Source organism: Pyrgilauda ruficollis, unplaced genomic scaffold, assembly GCF_017590135.1.
Source record: "Pyrgilauda ruficollis isolate IOZ18807 unplaced genomic scaffold, ASM1759013v1 scaffold16, whole genome shotgun sequence".
Classification (NCBI taxonomy): Eukaryota; Metazoa; Chordata; class Aves; order Passeriformes; family Passeridae; genus Pyrgilauda; species Pyrgilauda ruficollis.
Genome location: NW_024514764.1, coordinates 5,530,227 through 5,552,094, shown reverse-complemented (window position 1 = coordinate 5,552,094; position 21,868 = coordinate 5,530,227). Strand labels below are relative to the sequence as shown.

Sequence of the window (21,868 nt, the reverse complement as noted above, 5' to 3'; positions counted from 1 at the left end):
AGAATTGCTGGTTTCAGAGGGAAACACCAGAGTTTTGGATAACTAGCAGGAAGTTACATGATGCAAATGAACACAGATGCTTCTAAAGTGTAACAATTATTAGTTTTATTTTTCAGCAAAATATTCACATAACATATCAGAATGGAATGGTACAGATGAATTCAGACTGGTTTTTAGTTAGTTTGCACATAAACATTTTTAAAATTTAAAAATTTTATGGTCAGAGTTTACAGATTTTAGTAGAAATTTTGATTCTTACAAAGCAAGTATTGCTTTACTATTGTCATTATTCCAGTCAATAATATGACTAATAACTTCTCATGTTGAACAAGTGCCTGACATTGACATCTTCAATAAATCAGCCCTTTGCAGATCAATCCAAGAAGAAAATGTTATTAAACTGTGTTGCACAAAGTTTCTTCACTTCTTCTGTTAAAAAAAAACCAACCAAAAAACCATCAGTATTGTATTTTACAGAAACCTCCTCCAGAAAAATCCTGGGGATTGTCATAGAGAATTTAATAAAATTCAAACAGAAAAAGGCCCTAAGAGTTTCTAATGTAGAATAACACTTAATATTGCTGTCTTTTCAGTAGGAGAAAGTCAAGTCTGATGTCTCCCACTGTCTGAAAGTGGTTTAAGTGTAAATGATGGGCCTCTCATCAAACACTGCAACAGCAGTAGACTTGGCTTAACATATAGTTAAGGGAAGTATATTATAACCCCTTTTTCAGAGAAAGGAGGAATTAGGATATTCCGTTGCGGTAAATCAAGTCTGCAAAACTTTTGCTTTGTGTTATTTGGTAGACTGATAAACTTCCTAGGTTTATCAGGCACAGAAACACTCACTCACTGTTTCTGTATGGTAGGTTTGATGCTGAAAGACAGTTATAGAGAGATTTCCAAGTTACACAACTCATTCCTCTTTTTAAAATGTAGGTTGTTAGGCTTTGGTCCTGGCAAGGTATGAATTCTTTCCCATTGTCTAATGCCTCCTGTTAGAACAGAGAGCCCTAGCATTGCTGCAAGATTCAAACAGATTTTTAGAGAAATAGCAGTGGAAAAGCTTATTGCATCTTCATGTTAATTCTCATTCTTAGTCCTAGTAAATCATTCTCAAAACCATCTTAGAAACAAGACAGCGATGGATGAGGATCACTGACAAGTCAGCCACAATGTGTAAGTAACTAACCCTGGATCACTGACAAATAGATGTAAATATATTCATCTTTCATCTGTAATACACTTTTTTAATTGCACCTAAACTAAGCTCACAGTGCTGTCCTCTATTAATTGAAGGAGGAAGAATGACTGATTAATAATTAAGAATGCCTGCTGAATATTTATGCTGTCCTTTCACAGCTCGTAGTAGGCAGACTAAAACCTCAGGCAAACCCACCTGCTCCATCAAAGATCAGTCCCTCTCTAGATTTCTCATGAGCTGGGTTGTACTACTCGTCTAGGGGCACACATTTTAGGAGTAACTGTATTTAAAGGTAATAAGAAACAATCCTTACCATTAACTTCAATCAGATTTACATTTTTTTGATTCAAAATAACATATAGTTCTCGCTGGTCAGACTTTTTCCCAACTACCCAGTAATCACTCATTGCCTTCACAATAATTTCCTCGTCTTCATCAACTCTGAAAGAAGTTTTAAAAAGTAAAGAAGGTGGCAGCAATTTCATCTTCAACAACTTTATCTGTAATCATTAGGACAGCTTAATGTCAGAAATTGTGGTTGTGCAGTATCAAAACACCAGTTCTAACTTGGCCATCACTCAGTCCAGGTCGAAGCCTTCAGAAATGGCTGCTTAGGACATGCCCAAATGTGATAATCAGTAATTTTTTCATTAGCCAAACACTGCAGTGAAAACACTGAAGGAAGCACCTTTCCTCCATTCTGGTAAGGACACACTTCACAGAATGAGGATTTGCTCCACAGGGACCAAATGCTGAAAGCTGGAGATGGGTTGGTGATACTAAGCTTTCAGAGAACTGTTAAACCTAGACCTAAACTATGCTCCACAACTGGATATCTTCTATAAAGCTGTCACTAACCCAGTACTTCCATAACATGATGAAACACACTTTCTTCATTTATAGAAAAATGGAAACCTTGTCCTTAAGCATAGTGGGAAAACAGCTTGTTGCTAATTAGAGTCAGGGGCATCCCAATCATTCAGCATTGTCATGTTCTTTCTTAACTTTTATAATGACAGAGGGTCTCTCCCACCTTGCAGCATGATACCCTTTGACAAGAAGCCACTTACCTTCTCTGTCAGCAGGGCTGCAGTAACTGCAAGGTTTGCATTTCATCCTTTGTCTCACCCCTAGAAGTCACCAGCTGTGTCAGGGCAAGTATGACACAGGCAGAAGCAAGTGTCCCTGTCATTTACATTGCTTTCCCAGATTAGACAGACTCTTGTGCTTCCCATCCCATTTTCTATGACTACTCTGAAGCCTCCAATAGATGACATATTTTCTTTGATAGAGGCCCTCTTTTAATTTTTTGTTTAAAAGGACACTAGAAGTTTGTTTTTTTAAGATGGACTGCTTCTAACCAACACAAAATCCCAAACATGAACAGCCAGCCTCAACAAAAAGACTGGAAAGCACCATTCCTTTGCAAAGAAAAAAAATCTGCTTGACAGTAGGAGTTGCAGACTATTTAATAGTTAAGCATTACCTGGAGAAGTCACTGTTGATGTCACCGAGAATCTTCATGAGGTCAGGGTGAACAGATGCAAGTGATACAGTGGGTGTTTTCCTCATGTGAATGGTACTTTTCTCTGCCAGGTTCATGTGATTGAAATAGATAAACTTAAACTGAGGTTCCTTCTCAGCCCTAGGAAGATTTAAAAAGCAAGAAAAAAAGTGATTTGTGAATACCAACATGCTCTATAAGCAGAGGCTTCCCAGAGACTGGGTAGTGAGCCAGTGGAAAGCTAACTTACACAGCCTGGACTTATCTTCACATTGAAGAGACTTGTGGGATTGAAACTCATTTTAACACACTTAAAAAAAACCCCAAAAGACAACTGAGTCTGCAGAACCAGCCAGTATTTCCCCTTCTGCCACTCATGCTGCCAGTAAAAACACACAGGGGAGTCTGAAGGCCTTGTCCTACTTCAGAGTAGTAATTAATTTGCATTTTTCTAATGAGCTGTTTTTTCCTGGCCTCATTTTGTTCCTGCTGCTCTCCCTTATCCCAGTCAAAGCTGATCTGAATGGATCCTGGGTCTTTAATTTGAGCAATAAGTCATCTTCTATTCATGTTTTTGTTATTTGTTACAACCAAGCGAACAAACTCTTTCTTGATCCAGGCAATTAGATTTCCCCCCACATCATTTGTGTGGGCCAAGCAAGAGACTATTTTCAAACTCCTGCCTTGGCTGTCTTCCTCCATTTCCTCTTTTATGAAGTTAATATAAAAACCTAGAGCTGTAATTTTTTGTAGAAGTCATAACACATTCAGACTGACCAAAAACTGGCTGCAGCAATTGGTACTTGAGGCAGTGCATTATTTAGAAGCAGGAGATACTGTGATGACACTGCTCACCATAGCAAACAACCAGATACCCCTACTCTCTGTCACCCACATGCATTAGTGCCAAGGAACTGTATCATGTTTTCAGGACACTATGGCATTAAACTTTTAAAGAGTTAAAGCTGCCAAAGCCAGTCCCAGATGACATTTTAAAACCCCAAGTTTAATGATTTAGTAGATTGGCACAATTTCAAGTACATCCTATTCTATCCTGTGAGATTTTGCTGATTTGGGATGGTACCTCTGACTGAGTTCACTCACACACCTATCTTTGGTTGAATTCCTTTTATGTTGCCATATGGGATACTGTTCTTGCCTCCCCAACTAATAAATTTATAAAAAATTAAATGCAATTTTATTGCAAGTCAAGCTGTAGTTCTAAGTGAAAGATATTTTCCAAAGCATTAGCATCCTTTTTCTTTGGATTGCTTTTTGCCCCTCAAGTAATTACCTTAGTCCTGCAAAATAGAAAAATAAAAGACCTTTTTTTCCTCACCTACTATATATGGCAACACTTCAAGAAGCAGTAATTCTGGAAAAGTCCTCAACAGTAAAGCTTCCACTGCAACCAAATAACTTACTCACTAAAATTCCCATTTCAGCCAGACAATAAACATTTGTTCCTAAATTAGTAACATCTATTGTTACTTCAGGGAAACCCAAATATGCAATAACATGCACTTTATAAACACTAAAGATGCAGAAAAGTAGACAAGCATTGCTTTAAGTACACCATTAACGCTTTCAAAATTTGGGCTCATGTTACCATTATTGAAGCAGTTCATTTAACCTAACTTTTCATCAATTAATGAGGGAATGCAGCAGGAAAAGAAGTGTGGTACAAACCCTGATATTCTCTTGTTGATGTTGTATTGTTCACATATGTCTGATGCCAACACCGTGAGCTGAGGCCCGACAATGCTGTCCAGTTTTCTGCAGAACTCCAGTGTGGGTGGAATTGAAGCTGTGTCAGGCAGAGAAAAGGGAGAGGTGAGATTCTCATCCCACAGCTGAAGGTACAGTTTCTGTAGTTGTTTTCTTTAAACATCAGCAAGAGTCCAAGGACAAATTTCTCCCACAATTAAAACCTTGGGTGATTTTGAATATGGCTAACTGAAGCAGTATTTAGTCATTTTATTGTGTAACAAGAGTTACTTGTACCACTGGAACAAAGATAAAAGACTGCTAAAAGCACTCATGAAAAAGAGACTCAAATAACAAATTAATGTGAGTATTTTTCAAGAGTAAAACAAGCTGCATGTCAAAGTATTTTACATATGAAAGTCTTGGCAAATAATTGATGCTAATAGGTACTTACCATCAATCATAAAGCAGACAGCTGCACTCATTGCCTGGAATAAAACAAAAGCAAAAAAGCCATTCACAATAGATTACTTTCACTAACTCAAATAAAGGACAATACTTCTGAGAGGTCACACACAGGTGAGATGAGATTTAAAAATCTTTTTTAAAGGTAACATTTCAGTAGGATAACCTTTTTGCAGTCCTGCATAACACAGGTTAGCTATGATTTTAAAATTCAGCTATGGTTTTAAAATTCAGTTAACTGTTTAAGTTGTAGGGGAAAGATAAAACTTGGTAAAAATGCACTTTATACAAAGATATCTGCAAGAATCTCCCATTTAAGGTGAGAACAAAATATTTTTTAGTTTATTGATTAATCACATATCAAACAAGGCATGAAATCACTTAAAGCAACTGAAGGCTGGTATTTTGCTTTAGTAAAACAAAATAATTTTTTTGTTTTGTACAGGGTGCAGGAGAGGGGAGAAGAGAATTCAGGCATTAAAGCTTGTTGCTAGAAATGCCAGTTTTCTGTCTCTTATAATGCACCTTTCTCTACAATTCCTAAGTACTTCGCATCATTGTCACCTTCACTGCATAGAGATTCCTAATTTGTAGAGTAATTGTAGAGGAAAATGTAATACCTTATAAACAATTAAGTGAAGCTCTTCGTAAGTGTCATCAGTGTTAACAAATATTGTGGGGAAACGGCATTTTGTTTCTGGATCATTAAGATTTAAAGGTCCAGTAAGAAACCTAGAAAATAATTCAACAGGTCAGATGTGATGAATACTTGTATTTCAGTTTCTTGAATTTAACAGATGTTCTCCAAACTTGCAATTTTAGGAGTTCTCCTGATTAAAGGTGTCCAAACCCATAATTATGCAAAATAATGTTGCCCACTTGCTTAAGTACAGAATTCCTCACTGACACGCTGAGTAGAGAGGAAGAACAAATAGATAAATCCTAGATTAAAACTACACCTTTTTCTGGAGTGCTTGACTGAAAAGAAATGACTGTAACAATTCCCAAATTTGTCATACAGTGCATTAAGAACAATGGGAAGAAAAATAAATATGCAGTAATGTTAATGAAGCATTTTCTTTTCTCCAAGGGTCAAGTTTTACACTTGCAGCAACTATTGTGTGACCCTTTGGAATGGACTGTGTGTGAAATATGTACTCAAAACACACACATTCCTCCCAAATGTATTGCCCCGGGGGAAGAAGCAGTAGATGGTGACAGTAAAACAAGACCTACCTTCCATAGTGTTGGAGATTTCCTGGCATTTCAGCACGTATTGGAGAATCTCTTCCTGCTAACTGAGGGGGAAAAGAACATACAGGAAAAACTAGCTTAGAGGCAGAGAGAAGAGAGATTTCTCTTTGGTATTTTTAGTAACAGGCAAACAGGAAGAAAAGACCAAAACCACCCAACCACCTTGCCCCTCAAAACCCCCAGCCCAGCTACCTCAGGCTCCATGTGCCTTGGAAACAGAGATGTCGTGAGATATTTGTACAGAATTCTCATGTCATCTTGCTCCAGTCCACTCCTAGAACATTGTGAGGAAAAAGAAGCAAATTACATTTGTGTTGCAGTTCAGATCACACATTTTCCTCTAACTAGCTCAGACCAATGCCTTTCTTACTGAATGGTATCCTGTTTCATGTTTTCTCATTTTGATCCAACTCTGTCACTAATTTAAAGGCTTCTCTATTATGGCACTTACTCATAGGATTAGAAATTGAAGGCACACAAAAGAACTACTGAAGTACCTACCAGATAAGTTGGTCATTGTAGAGAAATGCAGTGTACTTCACTATGTTCAGGCTTTCTTCCATCCTGTTAATAAATGACTGAATTTTCAAGTAAGTCATTTTATCCAGTGGAAAGAAGCTGATTCCACAAAACACATCCAGCAGATCACAAGACTGTAAGTGCAGTGTCTGCAAGTACTGAGAGAACAACGACAGTTGGCTTTTAGAATTCAGAAAACTGCCACGGTGTAGATTTAAATGACAAATTTGAGTCTAATCCCCAACACTTTGGATTTAAAATCAAAGAAAAAATAGTCCTTCCAGCACTGCTTGTCTGACACACTTGTTCATGTGGGGACAGACTTTTACAGATGTTTATAGTGACAAGGGTTTTGGACTGAAGGAGGCTCAATTTAGGTTAGACATGAGAAAGCAGTTTTTTACAATGAGGGTGCTCACACACTGGCACAGCTTGCCCAGAGAGCTGGTGACTGCCCCATCCCTGGAAACATTCATGGCCAGGTTGGACAAAGCTCTGAGTAATCTGATCTAGTTGAAGATGTGTGCTCATAGCAGGGGGTTGGCCTAGATGACCTTTAAGGGTACCTTCCAACCCACACCATTCTGTGATCCATATGTCAGTGCATGAATGTGATTCCAGGTGTCACTTTGCTTTTATTTAATCATTATGAAAACAGCTTTTAAGAAAAAATCAAGATATTTTGAGAGTATAAGCAAGCAAAGCCTATCTTACTGATATTTAATTTCAGATTCAGTTGTAGAAATTGGAACAGATGCTTTCAATGTGTAATGGAATAAATAATTTCCATTACTCACTTTCTTCATAGACTGTAACCTTTAGCAAGAGATTTCAAATGCGCTGTCAAGAGGTCTGTGGAAGATGCTTTATCCAATGGCTCCCTCTACAGTCACTTCACATTACTGAATGCCCACAAGAAATACAGACCAACAGGGTGATAGATCTCTGGTACAGCTTTTAAGTCTCTCTGTTTTAGCAATAAACATTTATTGCTTTCTTTTTTCAAAGGTCTACTTTTAATTTACTCTGGACAGTAGCACACACCAGCTCATCATGGTACTCCTTGTGCCAATGGTGTTTATTCTGGAGTCTACCACAAGTCTTACAAAAAACAAGCAAGACCATCCCCAAATCCACAAGCAAAGCCTGTACTTTTGTTTACACTGTCACAACATTGTGCCATTCTCAAAATCTGTTAGAAGAAAAAAATTTTAAACACCATTACACAGTGTCTGCACTCCATCATTATCAGAGATCTCAATACCACAAAAGCACAAACTGCTGACAGTAGTCCTGTTTCCTTGCTTGCAAACAAGAAAAATGGGGGCAAGCACTTTCCAAGTGTGATGAAACTTCTCATGTAGGAACTCAAAATTCTGCCAGATGAGACTACCCAGCCAGTTACTTTATGTGAAAAATAGGTTTTGCCTTTTATCCTTTCACTAAAACATCAGCTAGGAAATGACATTCTGAAGACTACTTATAATGCATGTAATATTTCCTGAAGCCTTCTTAGGATTGGCTACTAATTCCACATGGAGGGGGTGGAGTAGGGGGGAGAACTTAAAAAAGTAATCTATTCACTATTTCACAGTACAAAAGGACTTTAAGCCTGTGCATGCAGGTTGTGGAATCTCTTCCCCTGGATGTTTTCAGGTCTCAACCACCCAAAGCACTGGGCAAGAGAGTTTAAATTCAGTGTTACCCTGCTTTGAGTAGGAGGCTGAACTGGATGACCTCCCCAAATTCCTTCTAAACTCAATGAATGAACAGTCACTCAAACAGGTCTGTACAAACTGTTATCACAGTAACCAATTCAAACATCAAAGCAGAATTTTGAAAGAAGGAACATAATTCCATCAGAAAAAAGATCCAACAGTTAAGTTGTTCCATCAAGTCAGAACCACACTTGTGGTTCAACTCCACTTAAAGAAGCTTTTTCTGTCAGAAAAAGCTGGAAGTATTTGACAAAACGAGTAACCACACACCTTGTGTTGACTCTACATCTTTTCCAGTGCCTGTGTTTTACAGTCACATTGCTGCCACTTTTTTTTATTTCCAGTGCAGAATCACAGTACGTGTCTGAAAAAAGAGGTCTTACCCGATGGAAGAATTTCTCTAGTCTCTCCTTTAGCACTTTCACACCCCCATCTTCCATGGCTCTCAGGAATGTGCCATTGAAAAGCTAACAGTTTAAAGAGAAAAAAATCAATTAGTTGGGTAATCATTTACAGTAATTTCTTGTAACTTGGTTATGAATATAGATTAGAACATAACTCCCATTCCTTAATATGCTCCAAACCAATCCAAATGTATCCCTTCTTTACTGAAAAAACATTTAGATTTGCCAAGTCCAGGTATTAATTGCAGCAGAGGCAAGAATTTATGTGTCATTGAAGTATCTCATGCTGTTGTCTTGTAAAAGGCCTTGAGCCTCCAGTGTTAACCCTACCTTGTACATGCTGTAGCACTGCTGGAGGACTGAACTATAAACCTTGTCCTGCAGGAAAGAGAGCAGCACATCAGTAGAAGCAGAGACAGAATTACAAGTATTTTGTCTGAGCTACACATAACATATATTTTCAAAGAGCCAGCAAAAACACAAATCGGAGAAATCAACCTCTGAAAAATTAAATGGCATTGTCAGTCAGCATCTAGAAATGTCTCTGTCCTTATAAAGTATGATTTCAACAAAGGGAGTCCCTTCCCCCATCACATTTAGTACCAAAAGCACCTTCAGAACTCATGCCACGGATTCCAGTTACAAACGTTGCCCTTCCCTGAGGCCAGTGGTCAGTGAAAATGATCCTCTTTCTGACAGCTCTCTCTTCACCCAAATCAGAGGCTGAAGAATGTGGGACACTACAGCAGGTTTTATGGGGCTGAGATCTTAATCCAGATCAAAAAAAGATCATTTTATCTGGCAAAATAGAGTCCCTAGGACTCCAATCCTTTTCTTAGGACACAGAGAGGAACAAAAGTAATGCACACTGTAATGAACAGGGGCAGGATAACAAACCAGCTTTTTAATTATTATCCCACCCTTGAACAGACATAATGATTCTGCAGCTTGGACAAGAAATCCCATCATAGTTATGAGCTTTTTTGGTTTTCCAGATTATTAGCAAATATTACTAGCAGTCTTAAGAAAGTAGTGACATGTATACTGGCACCTACTAAAAATACATAGATTTAAGAACTTAATTAAACAAACAGATCCTAAGAAATATTCACCTACTCCAAGCTAAAAGTCTCACAGCTGTATATTTTACCAGTGTTTATTGAATGATCTTGAACAGTTCTCTGGATAATTCTCTATCTTGTGCTCTTTAAACTTTACTGAAAAGTACTTTGCCTTTTTCCATCTATGAAGATAGATATAGATATATATAAAATCAATTTGACAGCAGTTCAAGAAGAATTAAACGAAGATATTTCTGGGTGGAAGTACTCTCAAAAATACAACATAACTCACTAAAAAAAAAAGGAAAGTTCATTATTACCAGCAATTCTTCTTCCTGATATTCATAGACTGGCTTTCCATCTTTGTGTTTTTCTATTATGGGATTCTGTACAACCTAGGAAGTGGAACAGGCTGGTATTAGACAATGCAGAATGCATTGAGAACATTGCAGGATGGTGTTTTAGGAATATGCATATCACATGCATAAGTACCATGACCATCCAGAAGTTTTCTTCAGGTTCATGGAAAAACTGTCTATTCTTCTGTGTATGTAGGGATTTTGCAGGTTTTGTTGGGCTAAAGGTCCTGGAAAGAAAACATATAAGTAGATGTAGATATTTATACACACTCACAACAAGAAGATATATAACTGAGATATTTAAAATACAGTGCTTGTGCCAAAACAATCACCCATGCAATCAGACTTCCTACCTTGTGAACTGCACTATAGCTTCACACAGCCCCACATTTCTAATTTTTTCATTCTTTTCTACTTCATTTGGGTGATAGAACAGAATCTTCTTTTCTTCCTAAAATTTGAAAAAAGAATCCAAGCAAATGCATTTTAACAAAAATCAAAGAATATTGAGTTCATGGTTTGCTGTTTTTTAGTCCCTTAATAACCTAGGCAGAATTTTATTTTACCAAAATGGGCTTCTGTAATAATGGATAAAAGGTATATTAAGCACACAAGCAGTCAATCGTCCCACGATATGCCAAAATACTTTGTAAATTGAAGGCTATTGAGATCACAGGCCCCAGTTACTTCTGGGCCTGTTCAAAGCAAGGCGAGCTTCAAAGCCAGCTCAAAGCATGACAAGCTTCAAAGGCAGCTCAGATTGCTCCAGGCCTTGTCCAGTCATGTGTTCAATACCTCCAGAGATGGGAATCCCACAACTTTCCAGCCCTGCTCTGATGTTAAATCACTTCACTGTGAAATTTTTTTTTTCTATCTCATCAGAATTTCCTTCCATCCATCCTCATTCTTTCACTTCTAGAACCAAACTCCATCATCTACCACCACCCTTCAGGCAGGTGAGACTGCCCTCTGCCCCCTTTCCACACTGTCTCTCCTCCAGGCTGCACAAATGCAGTTATCAAAGGCTCCTCTGCTACGCCACAGACTGCACCCCCTGACTGACTCAGGGGTTCTCCACTAGGCTATTTCAGTTTGCCAGTATTTTTCCTACTCTGGGAATCCCTGGAAGAACACAGCACCCACTAGTAACCTCACATGAGCTGGACAGAGGGGAAGCATTGGCTCGGCTGGACCTGCTGAGCCACCCTCCCTCCCACAGCCACAAGCGCTCACTGCTGATTCACGCAGGACCTGTTGTTCACAGACTCCCTGGTCCTGTTTTGCAGAGCTGCTCCCAGCCAGTCCACCCCGACCCGGCGCGGTGAGCCAGATTATTCCACCCCACACACGGGGCTTTGCTGAGCTCCACGAGGCTCCTGCCGGCTCGGTCCCCAGCTCGCTGGGGGTCCCTCTGAACAGCACCTCATCTTCCAGCAGAACAACAGCTTCCCCCGGTCTGGAGTCACCAGGAGCGTGCCGAGAGCAGGCTCAGCCTCCTCATCCTGCCACTGCTAAGTATGTAAGTACACTGCTCTGTTCAGAAACTATTAAAGCTGAGCATGACACTACACGCTGTCACCTGAAGCTAGAGACTAGAGCTTCTTGACTCTCCTTACTAAGGGACACAATGAATAAACACTAGCAGTAATTTGACTGTAACTAAGTTAAACAGTAACCTTTCTACCATATTGTATCTACGTCGAGAAAGTTATTTTTAGACAAAGTTAAAGCATCAGTAAAACAGTTGCTGACTGTCCAGTTCCCCATCTACAACATACGCCCGGCTGCTGACAACACCTCTGGTTACTGTTTCTTTTCGGTGAAGCAGTGACAGACCCCAGTGCGGGCGGCAGTCGTGCCCGGTCCCGCGGGTACCCAAATGCCAGGCAGGGATGCGGCGGCCGCGGGCCGGGAAAGCCGCAGCTGCGACGGCCTTTGTCCGGGGCCGCTCCGCAGGGACAGCACCGAGCCCGCACACGCTGCGGCCCGGCCTCGGGCACGGACGGACCGCCGCGCCTTCCCCGCATCCCCGGGCGCGACATCCCCCGGTACCTCTCCCTCTTTGGGCCCCAGCTTGGGGTTGTAGATGAAGAAACTGAGAAGGGTCGGAGCGAGCTGCTTCTCCTGGCCGGCCGCCCCCGCCGCCGCCATCCTGAGCCTGGGGCCGGCAGCCGTCAGACACCATCGGGAAGGGGCCCGAGGCCGCCGCGGCACCGGCCCCGCCGCGCTTCCAGCGGCCCCGGCCCGGCCGCAGTTCCGCCTCCGCGCCCCGGAAGCGCAGCAGCGGCCGGGAAGCGCTCCCGGCCCGGGCGCCCCGCAGCGCCCCCAACGGCGGCCGCGGGAACGGCGGGAGAGGGACCTCGTGCCCGGTGTTCCCTCAGCCGGAGCCTGTCTGTGCCCGGCGTTCCCTCAGCCGGAGCCTGTCTGTGCCCGGCGTTCCCTCAGCCGGGGCCCGTGCCCGGTCAGGACCGCGATTCCCGCTGGGGTTCCGCACAGCCCCGCCCGGCAGCCGCTCCGATTCCGCAGGCAGAAAGCTCCGCCGGCGTGCCCGGGGGTTCCGCCGTGCCCCGGCCATTGCGCCCCTGTTCGAAGCGTGGAATCGCGAGCGTTTCACTCCCCTCTGGCTCGTTCGGAGCTGTCTGGCAGCTGCAAAAAGTAGAAGCTCTTTATTTTTAGGGGTAGAATCCGAGATTTGAAAGATGAAATCAAGTTTGAGTAAATTGAAGGAATTGGCATGCAGCATCACTTAGTTCAGGTAATCCTTTTGCCATAAATAGATATATTATGTTTATTCTGATTATTTTTCCATTTTCTGTCTGGCACATTTAAGATCGTGGAATTTAACTAACAAAATAAGCTTTTGTATTACTTTTCAATTCCCACATACAATAAAATTCAGTGTGAGCTAAACTAGAAGTAGAAATGGCTACATGGTGAGATGTATTATTTTCTTCTCCACAGGAGTGTGAAGTTTAGGAATCTGAATAAACTAAGGTTACAAAATTGCTTAAATAAACACCTGGGTAAGGTATAACAGATAAAATTGAATATCTTATTCCTCCAAGTCATTTAGAAGAATGTACTAGTAAACTCTCTTAAAGTTGTGCCAAATTAAATCTGAAAAAACATAGTATTTCTTGAGTTGTAACTTTTTTTCCCCCTTCTGTTATTGTTTCGGTTCCTATCATCACTCTTGGTTTATATTTACTTTCATTGCCAGTAGCATCATGTATGTAGTCTTCCTGAGCCTCAGCAGCTGGTGTATTCCTTGAAAGTCCAACCCAGTGCAGTAGGAGCACTGTGTGGAATAGAGATGCTCTAAGACTGCAGCAATTTAATATTTAATGTGTGCACTCAAAAAGTGAATGGTGTAAGCCAGAGAGGGATGACCACTGTTTCCCCCAGGGCTGCTGGAGTCAGCTCAATCCCACCCCTACTTCTTTGTGCCACAGCAGCAAATCCCACTGGAGTCAGCTCCATCCCATCCCTCCTGCCTTGTGCCACAGCAGCAAATCCCACTGGAGTCAGCTCCATCCCATCCCTCCTGCCTTATGCCTTGGCTCAACTTGGGGTTTGGATATGTGAGTTCATGGGGGTGCGTGCAGGCTCCTTTCCCTGGGTGCAGAGATCACCACCACCTTGGCTGTCACCTTTCCTGCCTGCACGGGTGGTGTTTAACCCAAACTGCTCGAATGAGCAGCTCCTCCTGTGTGGCCTGGATAGGCAGGAGTGACATGACAGGCTGAGCCACACCACAGACAGAGCATTTCCAGACCAAGCCCAGCTTGGAACAGCTGTAGGAAACGTTTCCAAAGCTGCAGAGGGAATCTGCATTGTCATTCTGTGGTGTTTTCAGAGAGATCACAGCAGAAGGTGACTCCTTCCCCTTGCCAGCAAGGCAGGATGAAGGAAGACCCTGCTGTGCTGAGCTCCCCAGCATTTCCCTGAGCAGGGTCTGAGGAAGGATCAGGCCAAATGTGTCAGGATGAGATATCCACATACAGTAATTCTTGTTTCCTACCCTACAGCTCTGAATTAAAATTCAGCAGTGTGTGCAGAACGGCCCTTTCACTGAGGTCTGTCCATTTGAAGGGTGCAGCAGACTCAAGACAATTTCTGGGAACATCCAGTCCGGATTGAATATATGAAACAAAAGGAGCCAATTTCCCCTCCTTGCTTGTGCTGCTCTGCAGGCAGGGATGAGGTGTTGATCCGGCCAGAGGGGAAGTTAATTTGCTTATACTACTCAGCAAAACAAGGAAATTCTTAAAATTGGTAGTATTGTTTGTCAAGTTAATTAATTTCTTACCAAATAAATTTAAAAACAGCAGTGACTAGATTTTTGCTTGTGTTGGTTGAAATGTTTAGCTGTGTGTTCAGGACTTTAGCTGTGTTCAGGACTTATCAAGATGGACATCCTGGGCTGTGACGTGGGGTGCCTGTTTACTGCTGCAATACAAACACTGCTCTAAGGGAGATATTGTGGATATACAAGAGAGATACATAGAGCTGGACATTGGGTACTCACTGTAAAGGGGGATTGCTGAGGAAGGTGTTTCCATGTCCAGCTTTCCCTAGGAAGGGAATTAATGTATGTGTAGTGATTGCTAACAGGTAATTCTGCTCAGTGCAACCTCGTCTGTAACTTGACATTGCTTTTGGTGGAAGTATTTGTGAGAATATACAATGAGCAAGTGATAACAAATTCAATTTAATTATTACATTTCTAATGTGCACATTAACAGGGCATGAAGAAACTTCGATTGTGGTTCCAATTTCATCCCATCTTCTTAATTGTATGTGCAGTAACACCACACCTTGACATTTGCAAAGTGGCATCAGATCACCCTGAGTTTGAAATGTGATTCCCAGCCCATGATTATGTAAAATTAAACTGCTGCATAAGTACATTGGGAATTTGCAGGACAACCCCTGCATCAAGGGACAAACAATTAACAACTTTATGAGTGCTTTCCAATTTGTTTTTAAAAGTACATGGAAGTGAGAAATAGTACTGTGTAAACATATGTTTTGGTTTGTTGAGCCTATTTCTGGACACTATTTTGAGCACTTCCATCAGCTGTGTAGTAGCAGACTTCACAAAAAGGTGTACTATAAATCACTCTGGGTGTTAGAGCTGACAGCTTTAAATAAATACAGCTGACAGCTCAAATAGCTGTTCCATTGACAGTATGCAGTCTAAATGTGTTAACAAATGCGTAGACTCAGCAGTTTGGGATTAGTTTAGCAAATAAATTGCAAAATAATGCTGTGATCCAGCAAAAAGCACAATGCCTGTGTATCCCTGGTCTGCACGCTTTGTTAACACTGCCACTGGCCTGTGGAGCTGTGTGGGAAAACACAACAGTGCAGCTGGAGCTGGGCTCCTGCTGAGACAGCCTTCACATCCCCCAGACTTCTTCTCAGAGTGATGTCAGGGAATGTGAGCAGCACTGGGGGTGTCCTGGTGAGTAATGGTTTAATTATGGATGCATTTGCTTTGCAGGACCAGAGATTTCATAAAGGAAGGCAGTAACTTCACACTACCTTGGGTTACGATTAAGAACACAGAGTTACTGAGTAGCAATTATTGAAAAACTGCTTGCATGCAAAATTTGAGATATTGAAATGTTTTTGTTTGTTTAACGTTACTAGCTTGCATCTGAAGAAAATCTGGGAAGAGGAGGAAAGGGCTAGGCAGTTAAAAGGATTTCAGCTCTGAAGATGGATTGTATTAATACGTTAATTATTTCTATTCTGAGCGCTGCAAAAAATGAGAATTACATTAAGAATGATGTCACAGTTTGACACATTTAAGGCATGGCATTTTTCTGCTTAGAGGTTGAACAAAGCTACTGGGGTTCTTTATATCTTAATTGTAACTGTTCACAGACAGGGTACACTGGCACAAGGTGTCAGGGAGTACTTAATATGAACATGCAATAGCACTCTTGAGACCTGAATTTTAAGGGAATCAAAGCCTTCTCATGCTTTCTAAAAATGTATTTTTATAGTAGTTGTGTCTAATAAATAATTGTATGCAATGTACAACTGGCAATTCTGAAAACCAGTTGCAACTTCTATTGCAATCTGTAAGCATGATTGCCAGTGATGGCTGGTTTCTGACTGCTGCCTTTCATGTCAAATTGTGGTGAATGCAGTAGATTGATTATTATTTCCATGCTATTCATAAAATAGATACTTACAGTGAGCACCCATATCCATATTTTAAATGGGGGTTAAAAATGGTCAGTATATTTAGTTTTTCCTTCCTTGTCAGTCAATAAAACCCTGCCCAGGAGCTTTCTCAGTTACAGGGGCCTGCCTAAAGCAGTGGGGATTCTACATACCTTGTTTTTAGGAGCTTTACCGGTGGTTTTTTGTTTTAGGCTAGGGAGCAGACAAATATCTTTGTCAGTGAATAAATTCAGTTTGAGTTATTACTATCACATGTTTTATAAGAGCCTTCAAAAATATTATTTAATGTTTCAAGGACCCTGGAGAAATGATGTTTTAATTTTAAATGTTTCTTCCTTGTGTCAACAAGTTTTCCCTTACTTGAATCTGCTGTGGTAGGTACTGTACTACTGGGTTTTTAAGGTACTTTTTTCCTGGTGGATAGCATGGAAAGATTCTTTAACTGCAATACTTTGGATTTTGAGAGATCTCAGAATATCTTGAGTAGGGCAAGTGTATTTTTCTGTTTGGTGACCTGCTCCAGCATCCTGTTGCATCTCAGTGAAGAATAACAAAATTTGTACTTTGCCTCTTGGTTTCTTTGTCGTGATCCACCATGCAAAGGCTGAGACATTGAAAAAAGCTAGAGTGCAACAGCACCTGGAAAATTCTTTATTTCACAGGCATTTGCCTGCCTGATGTAACATGATTAGTCAAGGTCAGGACACTTAATTGTCAGTGAAATGGAGAACAGTTTGTTTGTTACTTACATGTGAACTACTCCAAGACCCTTCTGTCATCAGAGTGGTTTCATTGCCAAGGACACACTTTATTTCTTGTGACTGTCCTGTGACATCCATCTTCTGAGATGGATGAATTGCATTCTGACAATGGCCATGGTCAGTTCATGGGTCAGACCCTTGGCTTGTGTAAATCTGAATAGCTCTGTTTAAGTCACTGATTCTCTAGAGATTTATATTCTAGAGCATATTTCATAATGTCAAGAAGTAGTATCAAAATCCAGTGTTCATTTTTATCAGTTTATATTATTTTCGTACAATAAAAGACTCAAAAAATTGTGATGACCATATTAAATGTACTGAGTCTACCAGATTACAAACAACTTGTATGTCAAATTAATCTGCTTTGAAACTTCTTGAAATTATACAAAATTCTGTTTTCAATTGTCAACTCTTAATAATTGTGGATCAATATGTACATATTTTTTTAAAGACGATGGATGTTCCTTGTCTGGCTTGCCTCCCAAAAGGAGGCAATTGCTTGGCTCCCAAAAGAGTAGGTAGCTGCAGAGAGCACAGAGGAAGAATCAGGGAGGAATCATTATGGAATTTGTTTTGGGCTAAGGTGTCTAGGCTGTCTTGGCACTGCATGAACTTTTCTTCACAATGAGTACAGGAGAATTTTAATTTATTGAACTGCTTTTGCTTTGGTGATGAGGATGTTTTAATCAACAGAAATTTTTCAAGTACTGTTTTGTTAGGTGTGCAACGCACAGTCTGGGAGAGAGCAAAGGCCCAGCTTATGGAAGCGTTATCTGGGTGGACTCTGTGACTCTGGGGCTCTGAGAGATACCTGGTCCTTTTCACAAATCCACTCAGACTCATTAGTCTCCTGCCCAGGAAGAGCTGGGTTATCTCATAAACAGCTCCATTCTGGGTTTGGTGTTTTTGTGCACAATTACCAGTATTCAAAGAGACCTTTGATAAGGAAGAAATGCAGTTAATTTTGAATGTAGTCACTTGCAGCAAAGGAAGAAATGCATTGAAACTGCAGTGACTGAACTGTTCACTTAAAGGCTTCTGTTGGGTTGTTGCCTCTGCAAGCTGCATGTGTGTGATCTGCAACTTGCTAATATTTAGAAAGCAAGTGAAGGTATAAATACTCCATCAGAGCATCTGAATATCTCTGTTTGAGTGAATGAGTTGTTTGCTCACAAAAAGACATTTCTTCAGCATTCTCAGAGATGGATGCATTTGTAAGGGACATTTTAAATACATCAGTCCAGCCCACCAGGGAGAGTTGGAGCTTTCTCAACATGCATTTGTACAAATTCTTCCTCCACACTTCCAGTCCTCCCTAAGAAAACAAGAAAATACCACCAAGAAGATATCTTGCTTTCCCTCTGCTTCTTTAAAACCTCATGGTTATCTGAAACCTCAAGTCCTTGTAGGCTTTCCTTTGAATTCTCTCTGCAGGGAAGCATGTGGTTTTTGCTTTCCTCATCTATTAATCGGCTGATGTAAAAGAGTGGTTTAAAACTGCAACAACCTCATGCAGAAGCCACTTCTTAAGTAAAAATGTATTACTGTTTTTCACTTGGAAGTCAGTGAGAGATTTTACCCTCACCTATCTCACAACTGTATCTGAGCTCCTAGTCTTTGATGAAGATCTGAGTGTTCTGAGTACTTAAGCTTAATCCAGAAGGGCTATTGTAAACAGAACCCCCACTCATTTCAAAAGATGTTCCATATATGAAGATATGATAAGTTTAAGATCTTGGAGGGATTAACACTTTTGGTTTAAGAATTCTCAAGTTTCAGAATAGGAGTCAAAAAAGTAGCACAGGCTACAGTATATGATTAATTTTTATTGGATATTTTTAAGGGAAGTGTCTGCTAAAATAGAGGTTAAAACATGGTAAATAGTCCACACAATGAAAAAATCAGTAATCAGTGTTTCATTATATTGCTAAGGCAGTGAAAAAATAACAGACACTGTCAAGATAAATAAGGGACTCCTGATTTTCAAGGTTTGTGAGTGTCTCCTGAAGATTCATCCCAATTCCATCTGGTTTGGTCCTTTTGAACCTCTAAGCCTGCACCATTTCCTGGAATTCTGTGAAAGATAAGAGAATATTTACATGAAAGAAATATTAACATGAAAGGATTAGGAGTAAAGGATTAGTGGCTTATCAAGAGATTTAGAATAGAAATGAACAGAAAAAAGTTGTGTGATAGATGACTAGGGAAGAAATGTGTGGACGAGAGGCATCGCCTAAACATCCTCTTCTAAACAACACATGGAAAAGCAGTGTGTTTTGCTGACTTACAGGGAATAATCAAATCTTCAGGGTAGTTTTGGCCTTCTCTCTGCATAATACTGATCTTAGGCAAAAATAACGGAATGGCTTACATGGAATTTAAGTAAGAAGTAGTTAAGAGCTCAAGTAAAAAAAATGAAAAGCGAGTCCATGTGTTATATTAACTGTTTGTAAGGCTTCAGACATTGAGAAGTGTTGATTTTGAGCACAATCTAAAGCTAAAAACACTGTGCAGTTCCATGTGGTATGATCCTGGGGTGTTGAGTTATGCAATAAGATATTGTTATTTTAAAGATCTTTTAAATGGTTGCCTTCCATGAATTAGAGTATCTGATCAGTCCTATCCCTGAGTGACTGTATTAATATACAGAATGCTTCATAAATCATGTGTGTTTATTCTGGCATAGTTCCTAAGGAACTGGATTTAATTCCTTCCAAAGAAAGAAACAGAAGATTTCTGTCCTGCTAGTGTAGTCAGCTGGGGAATGTGCACGCTGGCACATTCCCTGCGTGCTATTCCCTAAGCCCCTTTCATGCTCGTCTGGGCAGCTCACTGCTCCCATGGGGCAGGCTGCCATTAGCTGCAGATCTTTTGTGTGTGTGCTTTGTCTCCAAAGCAGGGCACAGAAATATGGAATTAGGAGCTCAGGAGGTTTCTGTACTGTGCAGCCATTAAATCACACCAGTGTTTCCACATGGTGAGTGCAGTATGCTGCTTCCTTAAACAGCTGCTCCCTCCTATCTGGATCTTAACCTGCCACTGAAGATAAAAAACAGCCATCCCTGCACAGATCCTGTTGTGGGATCTTGTACTGGGCTTGTGACAATTGATGATTCTGTTATCCTTATATGCAGAGCTAAGACAGAGCTACATGCTGCATATTGAGAATGATTTCAGTGCCCAGTGGAATTTCTGGGGGGTGGTAGCTGCTGGAAATGAGCTGATGTTTGAGCTGTTTGTTCTCCTGTGTACAGCTGATTCTTTTGTCCTGATTTTACATTTGTGTATTCCAAGTGATGCCAGTGCTGCCTTACATTAGAGTAAGTGGGAGGAGGAATAAAGGGCAGTTCATTTCAGAACAACCTGAAATATGGGAGTGAATGGCAACAGGAAAGTTCCTTAAGGTTTTTTACTTGCTTGTGCAAAAGGGATTGCAGAGATGAACCTGTAAGGTCAGGGACCATTTCCACCCTTAAACACGTTGGTATTCCAGGATTTCAACAAAATCACTGGGAGTATATTAATGTACCATCAACATAAAAGAGAATCCCCCATCACTACAAACATCCTGAGGTGCCTCATTCTGCACTCAAAGTAGTCAGTACCTTCAGCCCCGATTTTACCATCCCCATCATGATCTGCAGCTGCCAAGAAGGTCTTGGTTTCTGAGGTGGTTAACACTCTGGCTCCACACTCAAACCTCTGAAGGAAATACCTTGGGAGGAAACAACTTGGATTTAGATTTTCACACCATAGTATTTTTTATGGTTGTTGTACAATCAAGCAGATAACTATCTCTAAAATTTACCACAATAGCCAAGTCCTTAAAGCACTGCTTTTTTTGGCAAGCTAAATCTTATTTGTATGTACTTCTGCTTTATAAGCACAACCCTGATTGAGTTGGTTCTGTCCACTATGAAAATCCAGCCCCAGGGCGCTCTTTTGTTCTATACTGAGCATAAAAGGCAGGTATTACTAACTTGCTTTGTAAGAATTTGTAAGAATTATCTATTTAAATATATTTTTCACAATCTGCTGAAGGTTTTATCAACACTTAGCATAAATTGTGTTCACATTTACTGAAAGTTCTGGAATGGAAAAAGTGCTTATTTTTTTTATATCCTCCAAGTAGTTAACAAGATCCTTACTTGAGCTCATCTTCCTCAATAAAGCCACTTTGATCATTGTCGAGAATCCGGAAGATCTCCTTGAGCTGGCTGCTACTTTTTTTAGACATCCCACTGATCTGAAAGAATTTTTTGGGACTAAAGGAATCTGGAGCTGAAAATAAATTAATAAAGAAATTAACCCCAGACCACTGCATTCAGAGTTCCTAAACGGTCTGAGGATGATACTTTGTTACAATTTAATTGTTCTAAACATGATCAGTAGGTGAAGCCTGTCAAAGAATGAATGAATTTGCAATACTGCCCCATACCCTACTAAACATCCAACAAAATCGTGTGGGGATAAGCTCCAAATTGACACTATAAACCAGTTATGAACAAACATACTGTGACAGCTGAGTAAAGAGATTATGGAAATCTGTTTAAAGTATGCACTTGTTCAGTATTCCTTTGGGACTGGGTAAAACTTGCCCCAGTTTACACAAAATAAGAGATTTTGAGATTTTTAATTGTTTTCTCACCTTGGCAGTCCCGCAGAGCAGCAGCGATGTCAGAAGGGCTTAGGATGTCTGTAAGGCTCATTTTAA

At 40.6% G+C, this 21,868-nt stretch overlaps 2 protein-coding genes across 2 annotated transcripts; both read right to left on the bottom strand.

Annotated features, from left to right (window-relative positions):
* Window positions 1–92: 92 nt before the first annotated feature.
* Window positions 93–12,474, bottom strand: CCZ1 (CCZ1 homolog, vacuolar protein trafficking and biogenesis associated). Its single transcript, XM_041462581.1, has 15 exons — window positions 12,248–12,474; window positions 10,549–10,646; window positions 10,329–10,422; window positions 10,157–10,231; window positions 9,106–9,153; window positions 8,755–8,838; window positions 6,636–6,811; window positions 6,327–6,408; window positions 6,117–6,178; window positions 5,501–5,612; window positions 4,870–4,903; window positions 4,398–4,515; window positions 2,691–2,849; window positions 1,518–1,645; window positions 93–429 (listed from the first exon to the last, which is right to left on the bottom strand). The coding sequence occupies exons 1-15, from the start codon at window positions 12,344–12,346 to the stop codon at window positions 374–376; spliced, it is 1,425 nt and encodes a 474-aa protein (XP_041318515.1). The 5' UTR covers window positions 12,347–12,474; the 3' UTR covers window positions 93–373.
* A 6,495-nt stretch (window positions 12,475–18,969) lies between these two features.
* Window positions 18,970–21,868, bottom strand: LOC121350855 (parvalbumin, thymic CPV3). Its single transcript, XM_041462582.1, has 4 exons — window positions 21,803–21,868; window positions 21,303–21,435; window positions 20,760–20,869; window positions 18,970–19,228 (listed from the first exon to the last, which is right to left on the bottom strand). Exons 1-4 carry the CDS (start codon window positions 21,861–21,863, stop codon window positions 19,203–19,205), a joined length of 330 nt encoding a protein of 109 aa, XP_041318516.1. The 5' UTR covers window positions 21,864–21,868; the 3' UTR covers window positions 18,970–19,202.

Coding starts and splice junctions, on each gene's coding strand:
- CCZ1 (XM_041462581.1), bottom strand. CDS start 12,346: ATGGCGGCGGCGGGGGCGGCCGGCCAGGAGAAGCAGCTCGCTCCGACC. Junction 10,647..12,247: donor TGGGGCCCAAAGAGGGAGAG/GTACCGGGGGAT, acceptor TTCAAATTTTAG/GAAGAAAAGAAGATTCTGTT. Junction 1,646..2,690: donor ATCAACAGTGACTTCTCCAG/GTAATGCTTAAC, acceptor AACTTCTTTCAG/AGTTGATGAAGACGAGGAAA.
- LOC121350855 (XM_041462582.1), bottom strand. CDS start 21,863: ATGAGCCTTACAGACATCCTAAGCCCTTCTGACATCGCTGCTGCTCTG. Junction 21,436..21,802: donor TGCTCTGCGGGACTGCCAAG/GTGAGAAAACAA, acceptor ATTTATTTTCAG/CTCCAGATTCCTTTAGTCCC. Junction 19,229..20,759: donor TGGTAAAATCGGGGCTGAAG/GTACTGACTACT, acceptor TATCTTTCACAG/AATTCCAGGAAATGGTGCAG.